The 23,801-nt window shown below is 20.0% G+C and overlaps 6 protein-coding genes across 6 annotated transcripts; 4 read left to right on the top strand and 2 right to left on the bottom strand.

Moving 5' to 3' along the window:
- Positions 1–633: 633 nt before the first annotated feature.
- PADL01_1236100 (mRNA methyltransferase, putative) lies at positions 634–2,544 on the top strand (the record flags this gene model as incomplete). Its single annotated transcript, XM_028683330.1, has 1 exon — positions 634–2,544. The coding sequence occupies one exon, from the start codon at positions 634–636 to the stop codon at positions 2,542–2,544; it is 1,911 nt and encodes a 636-aa protein (XP_028539519.1).
- Positions 2,545–3,736: 1,192 nt separating this feature from the next.
- PADL01_1236200 (serine hydroxymethyltransferase) lies at positions 3,737–5,346 on the top strand (the record flags this gene model as incomplete). The annotated part of the gene is made up of 3 exons (XM_028683331.1): positions 3,737–3,739; positions 3,848–3,949; positions 4,123–5,346. 3 exons carry the CDS (start codon positions 3,737–3,739, stop codon positions 5,344–5,346), a joined length of 1,329 nt encoding a protein of 442 aa, XP_028539520.1.
- A 1,185-nt stretch (positions 5,347–6,531) lies between these two features.
- PADL01_1236300 (ATP synthase subunit beta, mitochondrial) lies at positions 6,532–8,139 on the top strand (the record flags this gene model as incomplete). The annotated part of the gene is made up of 1 exon (XM_028683332.1): positions 6,532–8,139. One exon carries the CDS (start codon positions 6,532–6,534, stop codon positions 8,137–8,139), a length of 1,608 nt encoding a protein of 535 aa, XP_028539521.1.
- A 595-nt stretch (positions 8,140–8,734) lies between these two features.
- On the bottom strand, positions 8,735–16,322 carry PADL01_1236400 (conserved Plasmodium protein, unknown function; the record flags this gene model as incomplete). The annotated part of the gene is made up of 14 exons (XM_028683333.1): positions 8,735–8,896; positions 8,970–9,051; positions 9,166–9,319; positions 9,401–10,145; positions 10,328–12,719; positions 12,887–13,133; positions 13,269–13,641; positions 13,782–13,916; positions 13,986–14,075; positions 14,152–14,294; positions 14,438–14,588; positions 14,713–14,817; positions 14,924–15,178; positions 15,306–16,322. 14 exons carry the CDS (start codon positions 16,320–16,322, stop codon positions 8,735–8,737), a joined length of 6,051 nt encoding a protein of 2,016 aa, XP_028539522.1.
- Positions 16,323–16,794: 472 nt separating this feature from the next.
- PADL01_1236500 (pre-mRNA-splicing factor SYF1, putative) lies at positions 16,795–20,410 on the bottom strand (the record flags this gene model as incomplete). The annotated part of the gene is made up of 5 exons (XM_028683334.1): positions 16,795–16,942; positions 17,292–17,380; positions 17,475–17,600; positions 17,694–17,768; positions 17,873–20,410. 5 exons carry the CDS (start codon positions 20,408–20,410, stop codon positions 16,795–16,797), a joined length of 2,976 nt encoding a protein of 991 aa, XP_028539523.1.
- A 1,237-nt stretch (positions 20,411–21,647) lies between these two features.
- PADL01_1236600 (vesicle transport v-SNARE protein VTI1, putative) lies at positions 21,648–22,883 on the top strand (the record flags this gene model as incomplete). The annotated part of the gene is made up of 1 exon (XM_028683335.1): positions 21,648–22,883. The coding sequence occupies one exon, from the start codon at positions 21,648–21,650 to the stop codon at positions 22,881–22,883; it is 1,236 nt and encodes a 411-aa protein (XP_028539524.1).
- Positions 22,884–23,801: the final 918 nt, after the last annotated feature.

The following is a 23,801-nucleotide window of genomic DNA, read 5'->3' on the forward strand; positions in this document are numbered from 1 at the left end:
AATCTAACATATATAATTTATATACAATATATTTATTTATTTATAATTATTAATCTATAATGTAAGAAAATAATTTTTTTTTTTTTTTTTTTTTTTTTTTTATCAACATGATATAAGAAGGTTCCATTTTTATATACTTGAAAAAAAAAAAAAAAAAAAAAAAATTCAGTCTGATAATAAGAATATACCGTTTGAATTTACCATTTGTGGATTCTTGCAAATATATGTATTATTATATATATTTTAATTTTTCTTTAAAACTCAAAATAAAAAAAAAAATATTATATATATATATATATATATATATATATATAATTAGTGACTTGAAAAATACAGGTATAAAATTTATTCTTCATATTATATTATATTTATTTGTATATCATTTCACATTTCATTTATTTAATAAAAAAAAGAATTATATATGATTTTATAAATTTTATGAGGAATTTTCATATACTAAGAAATGTAATTTATATATATAAATATATATATTTATATATTTTTTCTTTTCTGACATATCAATGTTTTAATATAAAAATATATATATATATATATATATATATTTACATATTTATTTATATTTATATTTTTTTTTTTTCATCCTTTTCTTTTTATTTGTAATTTTTGTGAAGAATGAAAAATTCCAAAGGTGAAGACTCAAATGATAATGTTCCCAAGATTTCAGGTACTGCTCCTTCTCCTTCTATACCTTATAATAACAATCGAGGAAGTAAAATGGTCAATTCCACATATAATCAGAACTTTATAAATAATAATTCTTCTTATAATAAACAGCCAAGTAATTTAGGAGCATCAAATTATCCTTTTATAAATAAGAACTATACAAGTGCAAATAATTATGTTGTAAATAATGTTAATCAAAATTATATTCCAATGAATTATAATAATGTTAATATGACGCCTAATATTCCATATAACAATAATAATAATTATAATTATGGGGCATACCCAAATGTAAATAATAATATGATACATAATAATAATATAAATAATATGGATGTGAAAAATAATTATTCTTATGATAATAATTTAAAAAATGTTAATATGAATGAATATAATTCAATTATGGGTATGAAAAATTATCCAAATGTTCCTCCACCTAATATAAACAATATGATGAATGTTCATCAAAATAATATGCTTGCATATAATAACACAAATAATAACCTAAATAATAACAGTAATAATAATAATAATAATTTTTATATGAATAACAAATTTAATGTTATGAAAAATGTACCTCCACCTCCTCTTCCAAATATTCCTAGTCCTCCTAGCGTTCCAAATAACAGTTATCATTTTAACATGAACAGCCAAATGAATAATTTTGCTCCACCATTTATTAACTACGATAAAGACATGCATATAGCTAAAGGGGAACATGAACACACGATGAACAGTAATGAAGACTTGAAAGACGGTAAAAAGAACGAGCATGATCGTAAATTTCAAGATAATACTAATAATATGCATAATAAAGGAAATTATAATAATAAAAGTAGTACATGCAATATAAATGTAGATGGTAGAGAAAGATTACAAAATGATTATAATCAAAACTTTATCAATACAGGAGAAAGACCCCAAAATTTTATTAGAGATAGTGATGAAAATAAAAGATTTATTAAATATCCTAAATTAAAACAATTATTAGAATTAAAAAATGATATAATAAAAAAAAGATCAACACCAGCTAGATATATTCGTTGTGATTTAAGAACATTTGATTTGGGTTCTTTAGATACAAAATTTGATGTAATATTAATTGATCCACCATGGAAAGAATATTATGATAGGAAAATGCATAATTTGCATGTATTGAATAATATTAACTTAGATCAAGATTTAAATAATGACATGTATAATGAAAAAGATAGATTCTGGACCTTAGAAGATTTAGCTAATATAGAAATTGAAAAAATAGCAGAAGTACCTTCATTCCTTTTTATATGGTGTGGTGTTACACACCTAGAAGATGCTAGAGTTTTATTAAACAAATGGGGATATCGTAGATGTGAAGATATATGTTGGTTGAAAACAAATATCAATGAAAAAAATAAAAAAAATAAATACTTAAATGAAATAAATAATGAAAATTCCTATTTACAAAGAACTACTGAACATTGTTTAGTAGGTATCAAAGGAGCAGTCAGAAGATCTTATGATATTCATTTAATTCATGCAAATTTAGATACAGATGTTATTATAGCAGAAGAAACAGAACAAAATATATATGATAATAATAAACCAGAAGAATTATATAAAATTATTGAAAAATTCTGTTTAGGAAGAAGGAAAATCGAATTATTTGGAACTAATCGAAATATAAGAAATGGATGGTTAACCTTAGGAAAAAATATTGATACTACATTATTTAATAAAGAAGAATATACAAGTTGGTTTGAAGGTGATATTGCTTGGCCTGAGGCAACTTCATATGTGGGTGGCAAATATATGGGAACGACCAATGAAATAGAAAACCTACGTCCCAAATCTCCTCCAAGAAATAATCCAAACGCGTAAAAAAAAAAAAAAAAAAAAAGAAAAGAAAAGAACAAGAGAATATATTTCTAATGTACATTATGTTTATATAATTGTTCAACATAACAAAGATAAGTATATAATATTATATATAAAAGTTTATATGTTTTTTTTTTTTTTTTTTTCTTCTTATTTTTATAACATTTAACTATTTTAAAGTATATATCATTTTATTATATATAATATATATATATATATATATATATATGTATATTTCTTTTTTCTTGTGTATTATTAAATATATAAATTTCTTCCTTTTTTTTTGTTTTATTGTCATATATTCTAAAAAAATACAAATATCGTTTTGTAAAAATTTTTTTTTTTTTTTTTTTTTTTTTTTTTTTTTTTTTATGAACATGTATGTTTTAGAGGTAAGGAATAATTTCAAAGAATTAATAAAAAAAAAAAAAAAAAAAAAAAAACTTTACCCTTTTCTGTATAATTTTGTAATTATTTGTTAATAAAAATACTGAAACGGAAGCAAGAAATAAAATACGTAAATGTATTATATTATATTATATAATATATATATATATTATTTATTTTATATATTTGTTCTATTACATCTAACTTGCATACTAATGAAAAAGGTAAAAGTATTCACATTTAGTGAATACAACATAAATAAATATATATTATATATATATATGTTTTTTTTTTTTTTATTCATTCATTTATATATATAATATAATATATTCCTATTTTATTATTTTTTTAATACAAAACAAAAACATATTCACCCATACAAATATTAAGAAAAAAATCGATTATAAAAAAATAACCTATTTATATACAGTTTAATATTCCTAGAAGTATTTTCTGTTTTTTCTTAAAATAATAAAAATATATTTGAGGGTAAATTGAAAAAATACATATTTAACTTTTATTCTTATCCCATCCTAATAAAAAAAAAAAAAAAAAAAATATACATATATATATATATATATATTGTAATATTGAATAAATATTCAAAATTAGCAAAAATATTATATAATAGTTTTTATATATAATACGATATAAAACTCTTTTATAAAATATATAATTTTTTACAAAAAGGTTTTTGTATTTTCTTATAAAATATATTTACCTAGATTTTTTTTTTTTTTTTTTCTCCCAGAAATAATAAATTAAAAAAAAATATTTTAAACCTTTACATAATATTATAAAAGACAAAATGGTAAAAATAAAAAAAATATACATACATAATATATACATATGTATATCCAAAAATATATAATATAAATTACACTTCTTTAAATTACAATATGTTAATTCCTTATTTCAGTTTAATAACGATCCTTTGGAAAAAGTTGACAAGGAGCTCTTTGATTTATTAGAACAGGAGAAGAAGAGACAAAAAGAAACTATTAACCTTATAGCTTCAGAGGTAGGTTTTACTAAAGAATAATAAAAAAATTCATATATATATATGTATATATTTATTTATTTATTCATATATATGCACACGTTTCTATATATATATATATATATATATATATATATATATATTTTTTTTTTTTTTTTTTTTTTTTTTTTTTTTTTGATTTTTCTTCGATTTAGAATTTAACGAACACAGCAGTACGTGAATGCCTAGGAGATAGAATAAGCAATAAATATTCTGAAGGTTATCCTCATAAAAGATTTTATGGTGGGAATGATTATGTAGACAAAATAGAAGAATTATGTTATAAAAGAGCATTAGAAGCCTTTAATGTTAGTGAAGAAGAATGGGGTGTGAATGTACAACCGTTGTCAGGTTCAGCTGCTAATGTTCAAGCTTTATATGCCTTAGTAGGAGTTAAAGGTAAAATAATGGGTATGCATTTATGTTCAGGTGGTCATTTGACACATGGTTTTTTTGATGAAAGAAAAAAAGTATCTATTACATCTGATTTATTTGAATCTAAATTATATAAATGTAACAGCGAAGGATATGTTGATATGGAATCTGTTAGAAACCTTGCCTTATCCTTTCAACCTAAAGTTATTATATGTGGTTATACAAGTTATCCTAGAGATATTGATTATAAAGGATTTAGAGAAATATGTGATGAAGTTAATGCTTATTTATTTGCTGATATATCTCACATTTCAAGTTTTGTTGCATGTAATTTATTAAATAACCCATTTACATATGCTGATGTAGTTACTACTACTACACATAAGATATTAAGAGGACCAAGAAGTGCACTCATTTTTTTTAATAAAAAAAGAAACCCAGGTATTGATCAAAAAATTAATAGTTCAGTATTTCCAAGTTTCCAAGGCGGACCACATAATAACAAAATAGCTGCTGTTGCTTGTCAGTTAAGAGAGGTTAATACACCATTCTTTAAAGAATATGCAAAACAAGTTCTTCTAAATAGTAAAGCATTGGCAGAATGTTTACTTAAGAGAAATATTGATCTAGTAACGAACGGAACTGATAATCATCTTATAGTTGTTGATTTAAGAAAATATAATATAACTGGATCAAAACTTCAAGAAACATGTAATGCCATCAATATTGCTTTAAATAAAAATACAATACCTTCAGATGTTGATTGTATTTCACCTAGTGGAATTCGTGTAGGTACCCCAGCACTTACCACTAGAGGTTGTAAAGAAAAAGACATGGAATTTATTGCCGACATGTTATTGAAGGCTATAGTCTTAACTGATGAGTTACAACAAAAATATGGAAAAAAATTAGTTGACTTTAAAAAAGGGCTTGTTAATAACCCTAAAATAGACGAACTTAAAAAGGAAGTTGTTCAATGGGCAAGCAACTTACCATTTGCTTAAAGAATACAAGGCTTAAAAAAAAACGAATATTATATATACATATAAATAAATAAATATATATATATATATATATATATATATATGTACATTTTACTCTTATTGTATAATTTATTTATTTTATACATAAACAAATAATATTATATGTTATATATTATATATAATATTTTGTGCATGTCCTTATTATTTATTCCATTTAATTATTAATCAGATTTTTCCCTTTTTTTTTTTTTTTTTTTTTTTTTTCTCTCATTATTATGTTAAAAACTTTAAATATTATGATTATACAAACGTATTGAAAAATTTAAAAATAAAATAAATTATACATATATATATATTAATATTTATATATTTGTATGTGTTATAATTACTAGATTATTATTAAAATTGAGGGGGAAATATATCATATTGAGAATATGTGTATATTTTATTTTTGTGTAGCCTTTTAATATGTTCTTATTTTCCACTCATGTTTCATAATATTGTAAACGCACGAACATACATATATAAATTTATGTTGACCTTTTTTTTATTTTATTTTTTTTCTCTTTGAATATTTAAAAATATTCATGCAATATCTCCATTAAGCATAAAAAAAATAAAATAAAAAAAAATATATATATATATATATACATAATGATATATTTAATATACTAAAAAATAATGAATATAATAATATAATAATATTGCATGATAATTTGTTTATGCTCTCATTTATTAACACACCTTTAAAAAAATATAATTATATATATTATTTTTTTTTTCGGCAAAATAAGTAAACTTTCTATGTACATATTTTCAAATATTGTTTGCAAAAGGCATATAAAAATATAATTAAAATGTATTCATTTTTTTAAGAAATAAAAAAATAAAATAATAAATAAAATAAAATAAAAAACAGCCCTTATATTATATATATATATATATATTTATAAATTTTTATTTATTTATTTTATTTTTTTTATAAAAGAACATACATTTGGAAATTATATCATTTTTATAAATTACATCTTCATAAATATATTTATATATTAAGAGTCCAAATGTGATACAATTTTTTATTTATGTGTACACTTTTTAGTATATAATATATATATATATATATATATATATTTATATTTATTTATTTATTTATATTTATTTATATTTTTCTTTTCTCATATTTATATGGTCCGAAAGAAATAAAAAATGCATAGGTTGAAACTCTTTAATATTGCGAAGATGCTTCCAACCTTCATAAAATTTGGAGGCTCTCCAAATTTACGAATTAATTGTCGCTATGTTAGTAGCAGTGAACATTTAAATATGAAGAAAAACATAAGTGTAGGAAATAAGAATAATGAAGTTAGTAATAAAATAAAAATCGGTAAAATAGCCCAAGTGATAGGTGCAGTAGTAGATGTAGAATTTCAGGATACACCACCATCTATATTAAATGCTTTAGAAGTAGAATTGGATAACAAGAAATTAATTTTAGAAGTTGCTCAACATTTAGGTAATAAAGTAGTAAGAACAATCGCAATGGATGCAACTGATGGTTTAGTTAGAGGTCAAGAAGTAAAAGATAGTGGTAATCCTATATGTGTACCAGTAGGTAAAGAAACATTAGGAAGAATTATGAATGTTATAGGTGAACCAATAGATGAATGTGGAAATATTAATCATAAGAAAACATTACCTATACATAGAGACCCTCCATTATTTACTGATCAAAGTACAGAACCTGCTTTATTAATCACAGGTATTAAAGTTGTAGATTTAATAGCTCCATATGCTAAGGGTGGAAAAATTGGTTTGTTTGGAGGTGCAGGAGTAGGTAAAACTGTTCTCATTATGGAACTTATTAATAATGTAGCTAAAAAACATGGTGGTTATTCTGTTTTTGCTGGTGTAGGAGAAAGAACTAGAGAAGGTAATGATTTATATCATGAAATGATAACAACTGGTGTTATTAAAAAAAAAAATATTGGAAATAATCAATTCGATTTTAATGGATCTAAAGCTGCTCTTGTATATGGACAAATGAATGAACCTCCTGGTGCTCGTGCAAGAGTTGCATTAACAGGTTTAACAGTTGCTGAATATTTTAGAGATGAAGAAAATCAAGATGTATTATTATTTATTGATAATATTTATAGATTTACACAAGCAGGATCAGAAGTGTCAGCTTTGTTAGGTCGTATTCCTTCAGCTGTGGGTTATCAACCAACATTAGCAACAGATTTAGGTGCATTACAAGAAAGAATTACAACTACAAAAAATGGTTCTATTACATCTGTACAAGCTGTATATGTACCAGCTGATGATTTAACAGACCCTGCACCTGCAACTACCTTTTCTCACTTAGATGCTACTACTGTCTTATCAAGATCTATAGCAGAATTAGGAATATACCCAGCTGTTGATCCTTTAGATTCTACTTCTCGTATGTTAACACCAGATATTGTAGGAGCTGAACAATATCAAGTTGCAAGAAATGTACAACAAATATTACAAGATTATAAATCACTTCAAGATATTATTGCAATTCTTGGTATTGATGAATTATCAGAACAAGATAAATTAACTGTTGCAAGAGCTAGAAAAGTACAAAGGTTTTTATCTCAACCTTTTGCTGTTGCTGAAGTTTTCACAGGAAAACCTGGTAGATTTGTAGAATTAGAAGATACTATTACTGGATTCTCAGAACTTTTAAAAGGTAATTGTGATGACCTACCAGAAATGGCTTTTTATATGGTTGGAGGTTTAGAGGAGGTAAAATCCAAGGCATTGGAAATGGCTAAGCAAGTTTCTTGATTGACATAAAATTAAAATCATACAAATATATTCATCAAAAATGGAAAATATAAATAAATAAATAAATAAATATATATATATATATATATATATATTGTTTATTATATATTAATAATAATAATATAATATTATAATAAAGGTCCTATTTATTTTTATTTATTTTTTTTTCTACATTTTTATGTACATTTATTTTATTATATAATTTTTTTAAAGCACACCCCCTCTTTAAAATATTTGTAACCTTTTTATTTTGTATATTTATTTTATTTTTATATATATTATAATACACGTATGTATATATATATATATATAGATAGATTAAGAAGGTACATTTTATACCTTTCAAAATTAAATGTTATTTTCCCCCACACATATAATTTAATTTATATATCATATAAACATATATATTCTATAATAATAATAAAATAAAACTTAACAAATATTCATTTGAAGTTTATTATATATTATAATAAATATATTGAAGTACTTATAAAAAGGAATATATATAAATATTTGTACATATATATGTATATATATATTTGTTCGCTTGTAAAATAAACTATTAAAAACTTTATATAAATAAAATGATATATATTCAATTGGGTATGTAATAACCATTTAGGAGTTCATTATTTTCTTTAATATATTCCACCAAATTTGATTCAACCTCTTTTTTAATTGTATCGTTAAACATGTGTTTTTCCTTGAACAGTTGGTCTTTTATATATGTTTTAAACGAATCCACATCGTTTACATCCTTCAAAAAGAAAACAAAAATATATATGTATGAATATTTTAGAGCTTTTAATTTTTTTTTTTTTTTTTTTTACCTTTAGTAAAAATTGTATCGATTCCTTTATGTTGGGTAACGTAATGATTTTTTTTTTGAGTTTCTCTTTAAAGATTTGAAACCTACGAATATTATAAAAAGTGAAAAACACAAAAATATATGTAATAGAATAAAACAAATATATATACATATTTTATATATATGTCACTCATTATGTTTTCAAATTTTTTATTTACTTATAGTGGAAGATAGATTTTTCCCTGTCTTCATTTAGCATACTTAAAATGTCATAATGAGGATTATTTTTGATATTTTTTAAAATTACATAAAAATAATTTATTGGCATATTACAAAGTTTGTGTAGCTTGTGAAAGTTCAATTCATCACATCCTGATAAAATAAAATATATATATATATATATATATATATATTACTTCAATATGAATATATTTCATTTTATTTTTTTGTTACCCAAATATGTAAAGGAATTTATCAAATTAAAAGAATTCGTTGTAACTTTGCAATAATATCCTTGAGTATATATATTTTTTGATATTTCAAAATATTGAACATTAAAATAATTGTTCATTTTTTTTTCTTTATTTATACTTATTTTTAAATTATCTGTACAAAAGGCTTCATGATATATTTGTTCAGAATTATCTACCATATCATTTTTGTTCTTATTATTAATTTGGTTGTTTGTTTTATTTGAATATATTTTTTTCTCATCCATTTTTTTTATTTTTTCATTTTGCATTATGGAAGAATGGTTATATTTATATAAATCACCACGTGATGCCTCAAAATGATAAAAATAAAAATTACAAGGAAGAGTATTGAAATATATTATAGGTATTTCAAAATTTTTTAATTTTTTATATAAGTCTAAATTATTATGTGTCTTTTTACTTTCGACATTTCTCTTTATATCATTTGTTTCTTCAATATCCTTTTCTATGATTTTATCAATTTTGTCACTATATTCTATTTGTTTTTGTTTTTTTTTACTTCTCATTTCTTCATTTTTGGACTTAAACATATTATAAGATAAACAACATTGTTCAATCACAATCTTTAAAAACTGTCTGCTTACAAACTTACCAATTTCCATGCTACTATAATATTCGTGATTTAAAATGTTGTCAGTACTTATTCGATATTTGTTTGAAAAAGTACACAACTCACCTGCGCTAAAAATGAATTTATCGTTTGTCTGTAGAATGAAGGGGGAAAAATATATATATATAATATATATATATATATATATATATACATATACACATATACATATATACATATACATATACTCGTCAGACAATATGTATCATGTTACATAATTATTACATGTAATTATACATTTATTTTTTATTTTATTATATTCCATTTTCAAAATACCTGAAATTGATGATTAACACATATTTTTTCATTATATACAATAGAGGATTTATTCAAAATATAATGCAAATGATTATTTATATCAAAAATGTAGGAACATAAAAGAATTCTACATGGTATTAGTAATGTATTTTCATATATGAATTTGTGTGTATGAAAATAAGAGAAGTCTATATTATTTCTATGTTTACATATATGAAGAAGAACATATTTCAATCTGTTTTTTTTACTTTTTTTAACTGCTAATATATGTCCATAAATTATACGTATTTTCAATAGATGAAAAAGAAAGAATATTTTATTCAAAACATATTTAATATTTTCAAAAACATAATTTTTATGATAAAAATTGTTTTTATGTATATAATCACAAAATAAATAATTATTTTTTAGATGACTTTTATCTTTGTAATATATTCGTTCTTTAAATATATTTTCTTTAATCTTATCTTTTTGTTTTCTTCCATGACATTTATTACATGTATATGGATAAATAATTATTATTTTATATGTATGTATCTTATTTATTAAAAAGAAATTTACCATATTTAATATATCTATATTATTACTGTATATTATTATATAATTTACACAATTTCGGACAATATTCATATATTTACTATTCTTATCAAAGTATTTCTCAAGAAAAGGATCACTGATACTGAAGACACCATCAATATTTCTATTCACCTTTTCTTTATTTATCATTTCAGTGTTTTCATTATATTGCTTTATAACATTTTTATCATTCTCCTTATTTATATTTATATGTTCCTCATTTTTAGATACATTCTCTTTATTTGAATTTTCTAAATAGATACTCTTTTTATTAACATTTGGGTTTAGTTTTCCCTTTAAATCCTCTTTTATATTTAAATTGTTATTAGAACTTACATTTGAATATTTATCTATATATTCATTTTTATTTTGTTCTATATTGTGATTATCCTTTTCTCCTCTTTCTATTATTATTTTGTGTTGAGAACAATTATTTTCTGTAGTATTAAATGATTTTCCATCGCTTTTCAATTCTTCTATTTTTTCTTTTTTTTTGTTATATATATCATCTTTATAATCATCGTATGCACTATCATTGACACTTGCTTCACTTGATGGTAAGAAGCTTGAAGATAATGTTGTGTATCTGGATGAAATATCTACTTCAGAATTATCTTCCTCATAATAATTATTATCATTATTATTAAAATTATTATTATCACCATCACTGCCTTCATCATCATTATCCTCATCATCACTATTTTCATCATCACTATTTTCATCATCACTATTTTTATCATCACTATTTTCATCTTCACTATCTTCTTTATCACCATAATATTTTTCAACTCTTTTATTTTTCATATTATACATCATGGGCGTTTCATCTCTCTCCTGTTTCTTTTTACATTTGCCTGACTTGTTCAGGCTATTTACTCCCTTTTTTACTAATGGAACATTTTTACGGGCACTTTTTTTACAGTTCAAATTTTTTAATCCTAATTTACTTTTATCACAATTTTTGTAACTCTCCATTGAATTAGTTTCATTTAAATCTGATGTACTGGAGCTTATATCATTTTCTTGCTTGGAAGGTTTTTTTTTTTTTAGTAAATAATTTTTTTTTTTTTGACAATAAAAAGAATTGACATGTTCATATTTTTCATAATCTTTTTCTTTGACAAGAAAGTCAAATTTGATATTTTTATAATTCTTATTTTCATATGTTTCTATAAAATTAAAGTTTCTTTTTTTCCCTTCTTCATAGCTATTTAAATTAAAAGAGTAAGTGGTAACATCTTGTTTGTCAAAACATATAAAAAGATAATCATAATAAATGTAATTTTTATTATTTAATTCTATTTGTTTCTTTTTCCTATTAATATTATAAATATTATCATATATAATTTTAATTCTTTCATTTATCATGATATTTTTTAATTTGTTATACATAAGAGCACTTTCTAGACTACAGTTTTTGACGGATTTGTTTTCTTTTACATTATTTTTGGTATTTAAATATTTATTTTTATAAGCAATGATGAGGATAATATTATTAAAAAAATATTCATTTTTTCTTAATATTTTATAAAGGATATTAAGACATATATCATTAGCTCCCCAGAAGACGATATTATGATCTATGTTAATGCATTTTCTTAGGCACATATTTTTGGTTAAAACTAAATATTTCTTATCACATTGTTTTGTTTTTTTTCGGTGATTTTTGTTCTTCTCATTATTTTCAGTTCTTTCTGATTCTCTTAAGAATATATTATCTTCTCTAAAAATACTTACATCATTATCTTTTTTGTTTAAAAAGATAAAATGACGATAAATGTCTAGGTATATATCATCATCCATTGAAATGTGACAAGAACAAGTATTGGTTAACCTTCAAAGGATAAAAAAATGTATATGGAAAATATAAGAATGTATATAAGTAAGTACTATTTGTATATTTATCATATTATAAAAGAACATGCACACACATACATATATAAATATATATATAAATAAATATATATATATATATATTTGTGTATATTTTTCTAGTGTTACATTAAAATATTGTGAATAATTTTTTTATCGTAATATTTGAAAATAATTATTGACGAAAAAAAGAACAAACGGAAATGCTTCATTTTCTCGTTGTCATTAGGTATAAGAATATTTTTGAAATCATAGATTTTGTATATATAATAAAAATCCATATTATTCAGAATACTTCCTGTAGTTATATTGATAATATTATTTCCACATTTACTAACATAAATGTAGTAATTATGTAGCTGATAAAATTTTAACTCTATAAAATGGGCCAATTATTATTTATGAATAAGGAAAGAAAATTTCATTTTTACATAAATAAATATATATATATATATATATATATATATATAGTTATACATTTTTGTGTTATTATTTTTATTTTATTATTAACCTAAGGATGATTGAACCATCAAGTTGCCATGTTGATCATCTTTTCGTGCTTCATCCTTACAATAGTCCTGAAGATATAATATATATTGCTTAATTTTGTTTTTTTCTTTATGTTTTACCTTTTCTAACAATCTTTGAACATGTTCTATATCTTCTAGTTTCATATAATCAGTTGTAGGATGTAAAAAAAGTGTGTATTTATTTAATATATATAATGATTCTAGAGTGTTCGCTTTCTTTTTTTTTTTAACTCTATTGAAATAATTTAATATAAAGGGCATATTCCCCCTTTCATTATTAGTTGTAATAATGTAGTCCACTTCGTCAAAATATTTTTCGATTTTTAAAAGAATGTCTTTACAGTAACTATAATACTACGAAAAAAAAAAATATAATAAAACAAATAATAATATTATACTGGGGAGCATATTAATAAATTAATTACAAGTACTACCCACAAATGTAATATATATATATATATATAATATTTATTTATTTATTTATTTTTGAATACCTTATCGTTTAATATAAATAAATTCAATGCAAATGCATTTTTGTCATCATTGCTTATATTTCGTAGCCAATTGATATGTTTATATTTGCATATAAAATAGTTTTTTTTTATAAGTGCCAATTCGTCTAAGAACATCTACAATATATATATATGAGTATATAATTGGTAATGGAAATATCTATATATTTATAAAAAAAATATTACTTTAAATGATACACAATCAAATAGGGTTGTTTCTTCCACAATAATTAATTCGTATAAGTCCAGGAATAAAAACAACAATATTATCTCATTCTAATAAAATATATATATATATATATTTATATTTATTTATTTATTTATTTTTATTTTATTTATTTTATAAACAAACCTTTTTGAAAATCTCGGGATATATATTTTGTAGTAAAAGAAAAATGTCAAAATAAGACAGGTTTATAACCTCTTTAAAATTGTTTTCATTTTTTTTCATTTCATTTTCATTCGTCAATTTTATTATATTTATTTTGCTACTGTCTGATAAATATATAATCATAAATATATATATATGATAAATTGTAATTGTATAATATATATAATTAAAAATAATGTTACACAGAGATTATATTAACGTATAATATAAATATTGTATTTTTTTTTTTTATTTTTTTTAAATATACTATTTTCAGATTCATCATCACTTATTATTCCATCCCTCTTTTTTTTTATTTTCTCATAAATTTTTTTATAAGTCTTGTCATTATTAAAATTAAAATAGAGCTTTTCGATTTTATCAAAATGGTTGTAGAACTTTTCGCTTATTTTGGCAATCTAAAGAAAAAAAAAAATCAAAATAAAAATAAATGTGGAGATACAGAAATATAATATAACATAAAATTTTAATATATACATATATATAAATCTATATATATATATATATATATATATTAATTACATCGGAATAACTAATGTGGGAGTATAGATTTATAAGCTTGTTCAAAAGAGACAAATCAACTTCATCAGTTGGACCTTTTTTGTAATTTGCATAATCATACTGTAACTATAAAATGAATATATACACATATATATATATATATATATGTATATATATATATGTATATATATATATGTATTTTATTTTTTTTAAACCCTTTTTGTGGGTATACCTTTTTATATATATTTTTGACGATATCCTTGATATCAATATTTTTCTTTATAAAATAATCAGCATATATATCCACATCTTCTATCAAATTCTCATATAAATAATCATAAATAACTTCATTTCTTATTTCATATTTATTTTCTAGATCTTCCAATGTCTTTATTTTGATTGACCTTAAAATGTGCTGTTTAAATTCTATATACAAATATTTCTTTTTCCTTTTATTCAAACTTTTGCTACCATTCTTATACGATTTCTAAGGAGAAAAAAAAAAAATAATATATATATATATATTTATTTATTTATTTATATTTTATATGTTCCTTTTTATCAAATTAATTTTTATTTTATTTTATTTTATTTTTTGTCCTTTTTGTATGAACCAAACTATCGGAGATATCTTCAAAGAAATCCCTTTTCAACAAATAGTTATATTCCTTCAAATTGTAGAGATTAACCAGAATATTTATATCAATATATTTTTTAAGAGATACAAATCCTATAATTTTCTTTTTATTATTTAAAATAGTTATTAATATATCTTCATCTGTCTTTTTATCTATTATATCATATATGAGATAATGATTTCTTTCTTCTAAGTTTGTATGAGAAAATTTTTTAAAAAGTTCATGTAAATCATATATATCACTAGTACATGTTAAACGTAAAAATATTTTACTAACATAAGTAGATTTATTTAATATGAGTACATTATCAAAAGGGATACATTTATTTTGTTTTTCAAGTTGTTTTAGATTTCTTAAATTTATAGTTAAGCCATTAGAAAATAAATCTTCATTTATTATATTATTATCATTATTATAAAATAATAATATAAATGATAAATTTTCAATTGAATGAAATAAATAATAAAATAAATTATCATAATAGTTTTCTTTATTATTTAATATTAAATTTATTATTAATGTATTATTTAATGTTAAATTAGATAATATGTTATATTCTTTTATATGTAATGATAAAGAATAATATAAATCTTCTAAACATATATTGGAATCATCATACATTCTTTCGAAATTATAATTATTATTATCACCCTCATCATTTTTATTATTATTATTATTATTGTCATTTATAAATAATTCATAATCTAGAGAAACTAAACCTACAATATTTCTCTTCTCTTCATCATGTACTTTTTCACACACAGATACACATATAGATGAATATTGAAGAATGTCTATAATTTGTTGGTACGTCAAATTATTATAATTACATGTTGTATGGTTTAATATATTGTCCTTCTCTTTATTATTCACAAGATTTTTATTGTGAAAAAAAGAATTTAAAGAGTATACAATGTATTTCTCTATATGTTGAAAGTTCTCCTTTAAGTGTATCAGGTGTTTGTGTTTATAAAATAAGAAGGTATACTCCATATTTTTTTACAAACATGTTATAAAATATATATATATATATATATATATATATTTATATTTATTTATTTTTATATTTTCAAGGAGAGTTTTTTTCATGTCCTTGTAGTCTCCACAACTATATTTATAAGACAAAATGATTTTCCTTTTCTACCTTCTCACACGTATTAATAATTATATATATATAATTTTTAAAATTTATGTTCTTATTATATTCTATAATGAATAGCCATTTTTAGTTTAATTAATTTTTTTTTTTTTTACTCCTTTTTTGAGGAATAAATAAAAAAAATAAAATAAATTAATAACAAATTAAACACACCGCAAAAAAAAGAAAAAAAAAAAAAAAAAAAAAAAAAAAAAAAAAAAAAAAGATTAATATATATATATATATATTTTATATTTATGATCCTTAATTATATTATAATAAAAAATTAAAATAATAAGATAATAAAATAAAGAAAAGATCAATTACCTAATAATTATACAATTCATTTCTTTTAAGTTTTTTTTGATGCTCCTCTTCTTTTTCAATTATCTCTTTTAATTTTCTTTTCGTATTTTCCAATTCGTCCATATTAGCTTTCTGTTGTTTTTCATCTTCCATATTATTACGAGAATTCCTACAAAAAAATAAAAAAAAAATAAAATAAAAAAAAAAAATAATAAGATAGATAAGATAAATAAGGACAATATAAAGACATACATAAATATATGTACATTTTAAAATGTCCATTGTAGGGACAATGAAATAATATAACAATATTTATAGTTAAGGATGAAATAAAATGATTAATAATATAAATATATACACAATGTATGTTTATATGTTTATATATTTATATGTTTATATGTTTATATGTTTATATGTTTATATATTTATATGTTTATATGTTTATATGTTTATATATTTATATGTTTATATGTTTATATGTTTATATGTTTTCATTTTTTTTTTTTTTTTAATCATACGAAAATATATTTAGGACGCTCTTTTTTATTCTTATCATTTCTCTAAACGTGTTTTCATTTCCATGCAAAGCTTCAAATTCTCTCCAGTCCTATGAAAAAAAATAAAAAATAAAATATAAAAAAATATAATATATATATATATATTTAATATATATATTTAATATATATTATTTTTATTTATACCTTGTAGAAATCCACATAAATTAAAGGGTTTGTGTATTGGGCTGTATATATATATAAGGCCCTTACACGCTCATATTCATTTAACTTATATTCCATATCTATATATATCATACATAATTGACGAGCCTAAAAAATAAAAATAAAAATAAAAAAATATACATATTAATAAAATATATATACACATAAAAATATATATTTCTTAATTTCATAAGTAGTTACACTATCATCTGAGAGAGTTTGGATTGCTTCTTCGAAGGCTTCCCTAGCCTTTTGGATTCCATATGCCCTAGATACCTAAAATGAAAAAATATACATACATATATATATATATATATATATATATATATATTTTTCTTTCCTTTAATTTGTTTATTGATATTTGTTGAATGTTGTTTTACCTTGGATATAAAAATTTTATAAAATTTAATTTTGTCTGATTCTTCCAAGAAAGGTATAGCTTCTTTATATATTGAAAGTTCTCTTTTAATAAATCCATAGTTCCCCTCAAAGTTTGCATACATTAAGAATATTTGTTTAGCAAATTCTTTTGGTATAAATGTTTTATTATCATTACCATATATAGCTTGTTTGAATAAGTCTCTTACATATGATATATTTTTATCTTTATATCTTTGAATATATTTATTAATATAATTTACATATATAGGATATACATAAGGATAATGAAAAACAGATAATGCTTTTTCATATACTTTAAATGATTCATTAAAATATTTTTTTTCATATAAATATGTAGATAAGGTTAATACGATTTTTACTGTTATACATTTTGAATGATAAAGAAAATCAAACATATTTAATGTAGTTTCTACTGTTCCATAATTTATTTCCATATCTATAATTAGAGATACTAATTTCATACAACTTAATAAATTAAAATTAGTATGATAATTATTTTTCATGTTATTATTTAATAATTTATCTTCATATGGTAATATAGAAGTAGATGATTTATATAATACATTATACGATTTTTTATTTATATCAATTGATAGTCTTGCTATATTTAAAGCCTCTTTATAATTTTTTTCTAATAATTCGACTTCAATCCAAGCACAAAATATATTAGCTATTTCATTTGCACTTTTAAAAAAAACATTTTGTTTTAAAGCTAATTTAAATATATTTATACAATTTGTATATTCATCTTTATTATAATAATAATAAGCATAACTAATATATATATCACTTAATTTCCCTATATAATCATTTGTTTCAAAATATTTTAAACATTCATCATATAAATATATTTTTTCTTCTTCGTTTATTATAGAATCTATTTTATTTAACCATATATATACATTATTTTTATTATTTTTTAATTTTATATCTGCAATGTAGGTTTTACGTTGATCTAATAGGTAATTTATTTTATCCATATATAAATCTATAATTAAATTGGCATCCACACCAAGATTGTTATGATTATCATCATCATTATTATTATCATTATTATTATCATCATCATTATTATTATTATCATCATGTAATGTGTTTTTTTTTTTTTTTTTTTTTTTTTTATTATTATTATTTTTTTTTTTTAATGTCTTATTCAAAATATCCTTTTCTCTCTCTTCTTGCTCATATATATTTAGATCTATTAACATTTTCAACATTTCAATATAATTATCAAATAAAGTTATAAAATCATTAACTGTATAACATTCGGATATACCCTCTTCATATGAATCCATAGCTTTGTTCCATCTTCCATCATATATAAAATTATTTGCTAATAATATATATATAGATGTTATGCTTTCATAATTTTTAAATATATATAAATTCTTCTTCAACAAATGTATAATATCATTATTTAAGGTTCCTTTAGTATTTAAAAGTTTGTATATCTCTTCATAGATATCATATTTTGAAAATTGACCTAAATCAAAATTATCTTCGCTATTTAGAATATAAAAGAAGGTGATCATAGCATTCTTATACATTTTATATTTTATATAATGTTTAAATAAATGTATTATTTGTTCAGGATATATAGTAACATATCTTTTAATATATTCATAATTTATAACCTTATTATTTATCTTCTCATTAAATAATAATATATACTCCCATAAATCATTGTGTTGATTCAAATAAACATTTTGCAAAGAAAGATTAAATATCTTACGAATTTTTTTTATATTTCTTTGAATATATAAAAATTGAATATACATTATATATATAGATTTAAAATTATACATATATAATATACATTTATCAAATATTTTATTTATATATTTATAATTCTTTTTATTCAAATAATATACATCTGTTATCATTTCTATACTATCTTTAATATAATGATACCATAATTTAAAACTATATGGAAAATATTTTAATATTATTTCATAAATACAAAAAAGATCATATACCCTTTTTTCTTTTTCTTTTTTATCACTATCAATAGGATAGGATTCATTTTTATTAATATTCATATTATCACTATCTACACTCTTATTATCATTATAATTATCATCTGGACTATTATTTTTATTAAGTAAATTTTCCATACAATATTCTATAATATTATTATCACTTGTAAGTATTGTTTTCTTATCACCCTTCAAATGGATATCATAAAAATCTACCTCATATAATCCTTTCATATTTTTTATATACATTTCTTTATATTTATTAATATATAAAAATAAATATCTAGTTGATATCTTATCAAAATTTTCTTTTATGTCTATTTCAATATTTTTAATATAACTCTTATTATCATCATCATCATTATTATTCTTATTCATTAAGTTTATATCCTCAGATTCAACAAGCACAGGGTCTACTGAGTTATCTAATAGTTCTTCCACATCCTTAAAATCATAATTATAATATTTGCTTTCTTTTATATTAAACGTTTCTTCGTTAAAAAATTCTTCGCATTCATACAGTTCTCCGAACAAAGCCATATTTATCAATATAAATAAATAAATATATATATATATATTTATATTTATTTATTTGTTTATTTATTTTATTGTTTTAACCTATCATTACTTTTGTTTGAATGAAAAATAAGCAAATGGTATAATCAAAAGGGAGAACAGATTTTTTTTTTTTTTTTTTTTTTTTTTTTTTTAAGTTAACTTTATCCTTTTGAACTCGCCTACGCGTACGTGTTATTATAAAAATTATAGATAAAATATAAATATATACATATAAATAATATATATATATATATATATATATATATATATATATATATTGTATTATTATAATGGTTACTTTCGGTTTATTTTTATAATTTTATTTAATTATATAAATATTATTAAAACAAAACAAGAACTGTAGAAAAAAAAAAAATTTGGGCGTTTTTATTATTTTCCCCTAATATTCTAATATTCTTAAAAGGGTAAAAATAAATTATAAATATAAAATATATATATACAAATTTGTATGTAATAATAATATAAAAAAGTCGTTTCCATTTATAAGCACAAAAAAAAAAAAAAAAAAAAAAAAAAAAAACATTTGATAACTAAAATGAAGGAATATGTACATATATATATAATATATATAATTATATATTTTTTTATGCAAGTTATTTTTTATATAACAAAAAATATAATAAAATAAAGCATATATAAAATTATATATATTATATATATATATTATTATATATACGCTAGTATATCTTCCCATATAATATATATACATACATATTAATATATATATATAATATATATTATATGCTCATATTTATTGTCCATAGTAATAATAATAATTTGACTAAGATTCATTTTTTTTTTTTTTTTTTTTTTTTTTTTTTTATTTTATTTTATTTTTTGTAGTTCATATGTGAATAAAAAAAAAAAAAGATAATATTATTAATATTCATTTTATTCTTATAAAATAAGATAACGCAAAGCAAAACTATATAACTATTTATATATACACATATATATATATATTATATATGTGAGTATAATTTTTACTATATTATTATTTATGAGTTATTTATTTTATTTTATTTTTTTTTCAAAAAAATATATTTCCCCCCCCAAATTAAAAGAAATATACACATATATATAATATATATATAATATATTTATATATGTGTATTTATTTATTTATTTATTTATTATTTATTTAAATATTTTGTGATACCCTCCCTTTTAGCTTATTCTTTTTAGCAATCCGTTGAAAATGTCAGAAACTCTTTACAATGACTACAAGAATAATTGCTATGAATACATGAAGACAGTTTTATACACTGAGAAGATAATTAAGGATAATAATTCCGATCAGACTAAGTTATTAAATATTTATGAGAAGGCAATAAAGAGTGCTGAGAGTATGTTTAAGAAAATGCAACTGGAAGTAGAAACAAATTATATGGTTGAAGATAAAGAAAATGAATTAAATAATATATATAATGAAATATGTGAATGTAAAATAAAATTAAAAAAATTTAAAGAAGAAATAATTGAAAACGATAAAAGGAAATATGAAAGAACCAGTAATCATTATAATAACCATACGAATTATGATGATCGTATATTATTATTAAGTGATGTAGATATATTAGAAAAAGGAGATGTATATATTAATCATTCAAAAATATTAATGGATAATGCAGAATATATTAGTAATGATGTTATGAATAATTTAAATAAACAAAGAGAATGTATAAAAAAAAATGTATCCAATATTTCTTTTTTATCAAATAAATTAGATCATGCTAAATTTATTATAAAAAACTTAAATAAAAAACAATTATTTAATAAATATAGATTATATATCATTTTTTTATTTATCATTCTAACATTTTTATTAATAATTTCTATTAAATATAATAGATATGTTAAAAAATATCCATATATAAAAATTAATAATGAAAATAATAATAATAATAATAAGAATAATAATATAGATCCATTAGTAGAAAATCAAAAACTTTTACAAACACAGAACGAACAAAATATAAGCCATACACTCAACAAATTTAATAATACACAAGAAGCAAAGAGTGTCTTCTATGATTTCGAACAAAAAATAGATAAAGACATAAACAATAACAACGATCAAAATAAATATGTAAATACAAATGATTATCAAAATTATATATATAATATAAATATGGAGGAAAAATCTACAGATCAAAATATTAACACAAATAATGATGAGTATAATACTTTTATTGATTATAATGAAATCGATAAGAATCATAATAAAAATGAACTAACACAACTTGATACGTATTATAAAAATACATACCAGTTAAATCAAAATGAAAAACAACCAGAAGAAAAACAAAAAGACAATCATCATACTATTGAAAATGGGAAAGAAAATGTAGATGAAAATATAATATCTTCCTCCAATATGTCTTCCAATATAAATGAATATCCAACAAAAAACAATAATAACAATTTATCATGAAATAAATCATATATACTATCATTTATATATTAATACATAATTCAAATTTTTTTTTTTTTTTAGTAATATACTATAAAGGAATAACAAATATTTACATGTAACATAGAATAAATATATATATATATATATATATATATTACCACCCTTTAACATACATTTCGACATGTGTTTATTTTATTTGTTACTTTTCTTAACATGAAAATGTTATACATATATATATATGTATGTATTTTTTTTTTTTCGTTTTTTTCGTGACTCATAATAAAATATGACGCAACAAAGATAACATACATACATACGAATATATATACATATATACATATATATATTTTTTTATTTATTCGTACTTATTTTTTCCCTTTCATTTCTATTTGCACACATATTTTTTCCAAGTGTACTTTTGAACTATTTCAACAATATGTATATTTTACTTATTCATTAAAAAAATATAAAATGAACTTATAAAAAAACAAGGCACCAATAAATTATCATATTAATATAATATGCCTTTTTTTTTGACTTAAAATTTATATCTATAATAGAAACTTATACAAAATATAACTTAACAATTTTTATTACCATACAACAATATAAATGTATGTTCCTATTTTTATAAAAAGTGTATTTTCTCCATGAACCCTTTAATTTTAATAAGAAATAAAATAAAATTCAATTATTTTTTTTTAATTAAAAGTTTTTTTTTTTTTTTGTTTTTTTAAGTTTTATTAATTTTTTTTTTTTTTTTTGTTTATATATATATATATATATATATTTTAAAATATAATTAATTTATTTTTTAATTGATATATAATAATACAATACATATATATATTATATGTGTGTACTTTTTTTTTTTTTAAATTACATGATCTCAATATAATATAATTAATTTACAAAACGATAAATATATTAATAAAA

The sequence above is a fragment of the Plasmodium sp. gorilla clade G2 genome (genome assembly GCF_900097015.1).
Source record: "Plasmodium sp. gorilla clade G2 genome assembly, chromosome: 12".
In the NCBI taxonomy this organism is placed as follows: Eukaryota; Apicomplexa; class Aconoidasida; order Haemosporida; family Plasmodiidae; genus Plasmodium; species Plasmodium adleri (nom. inval.).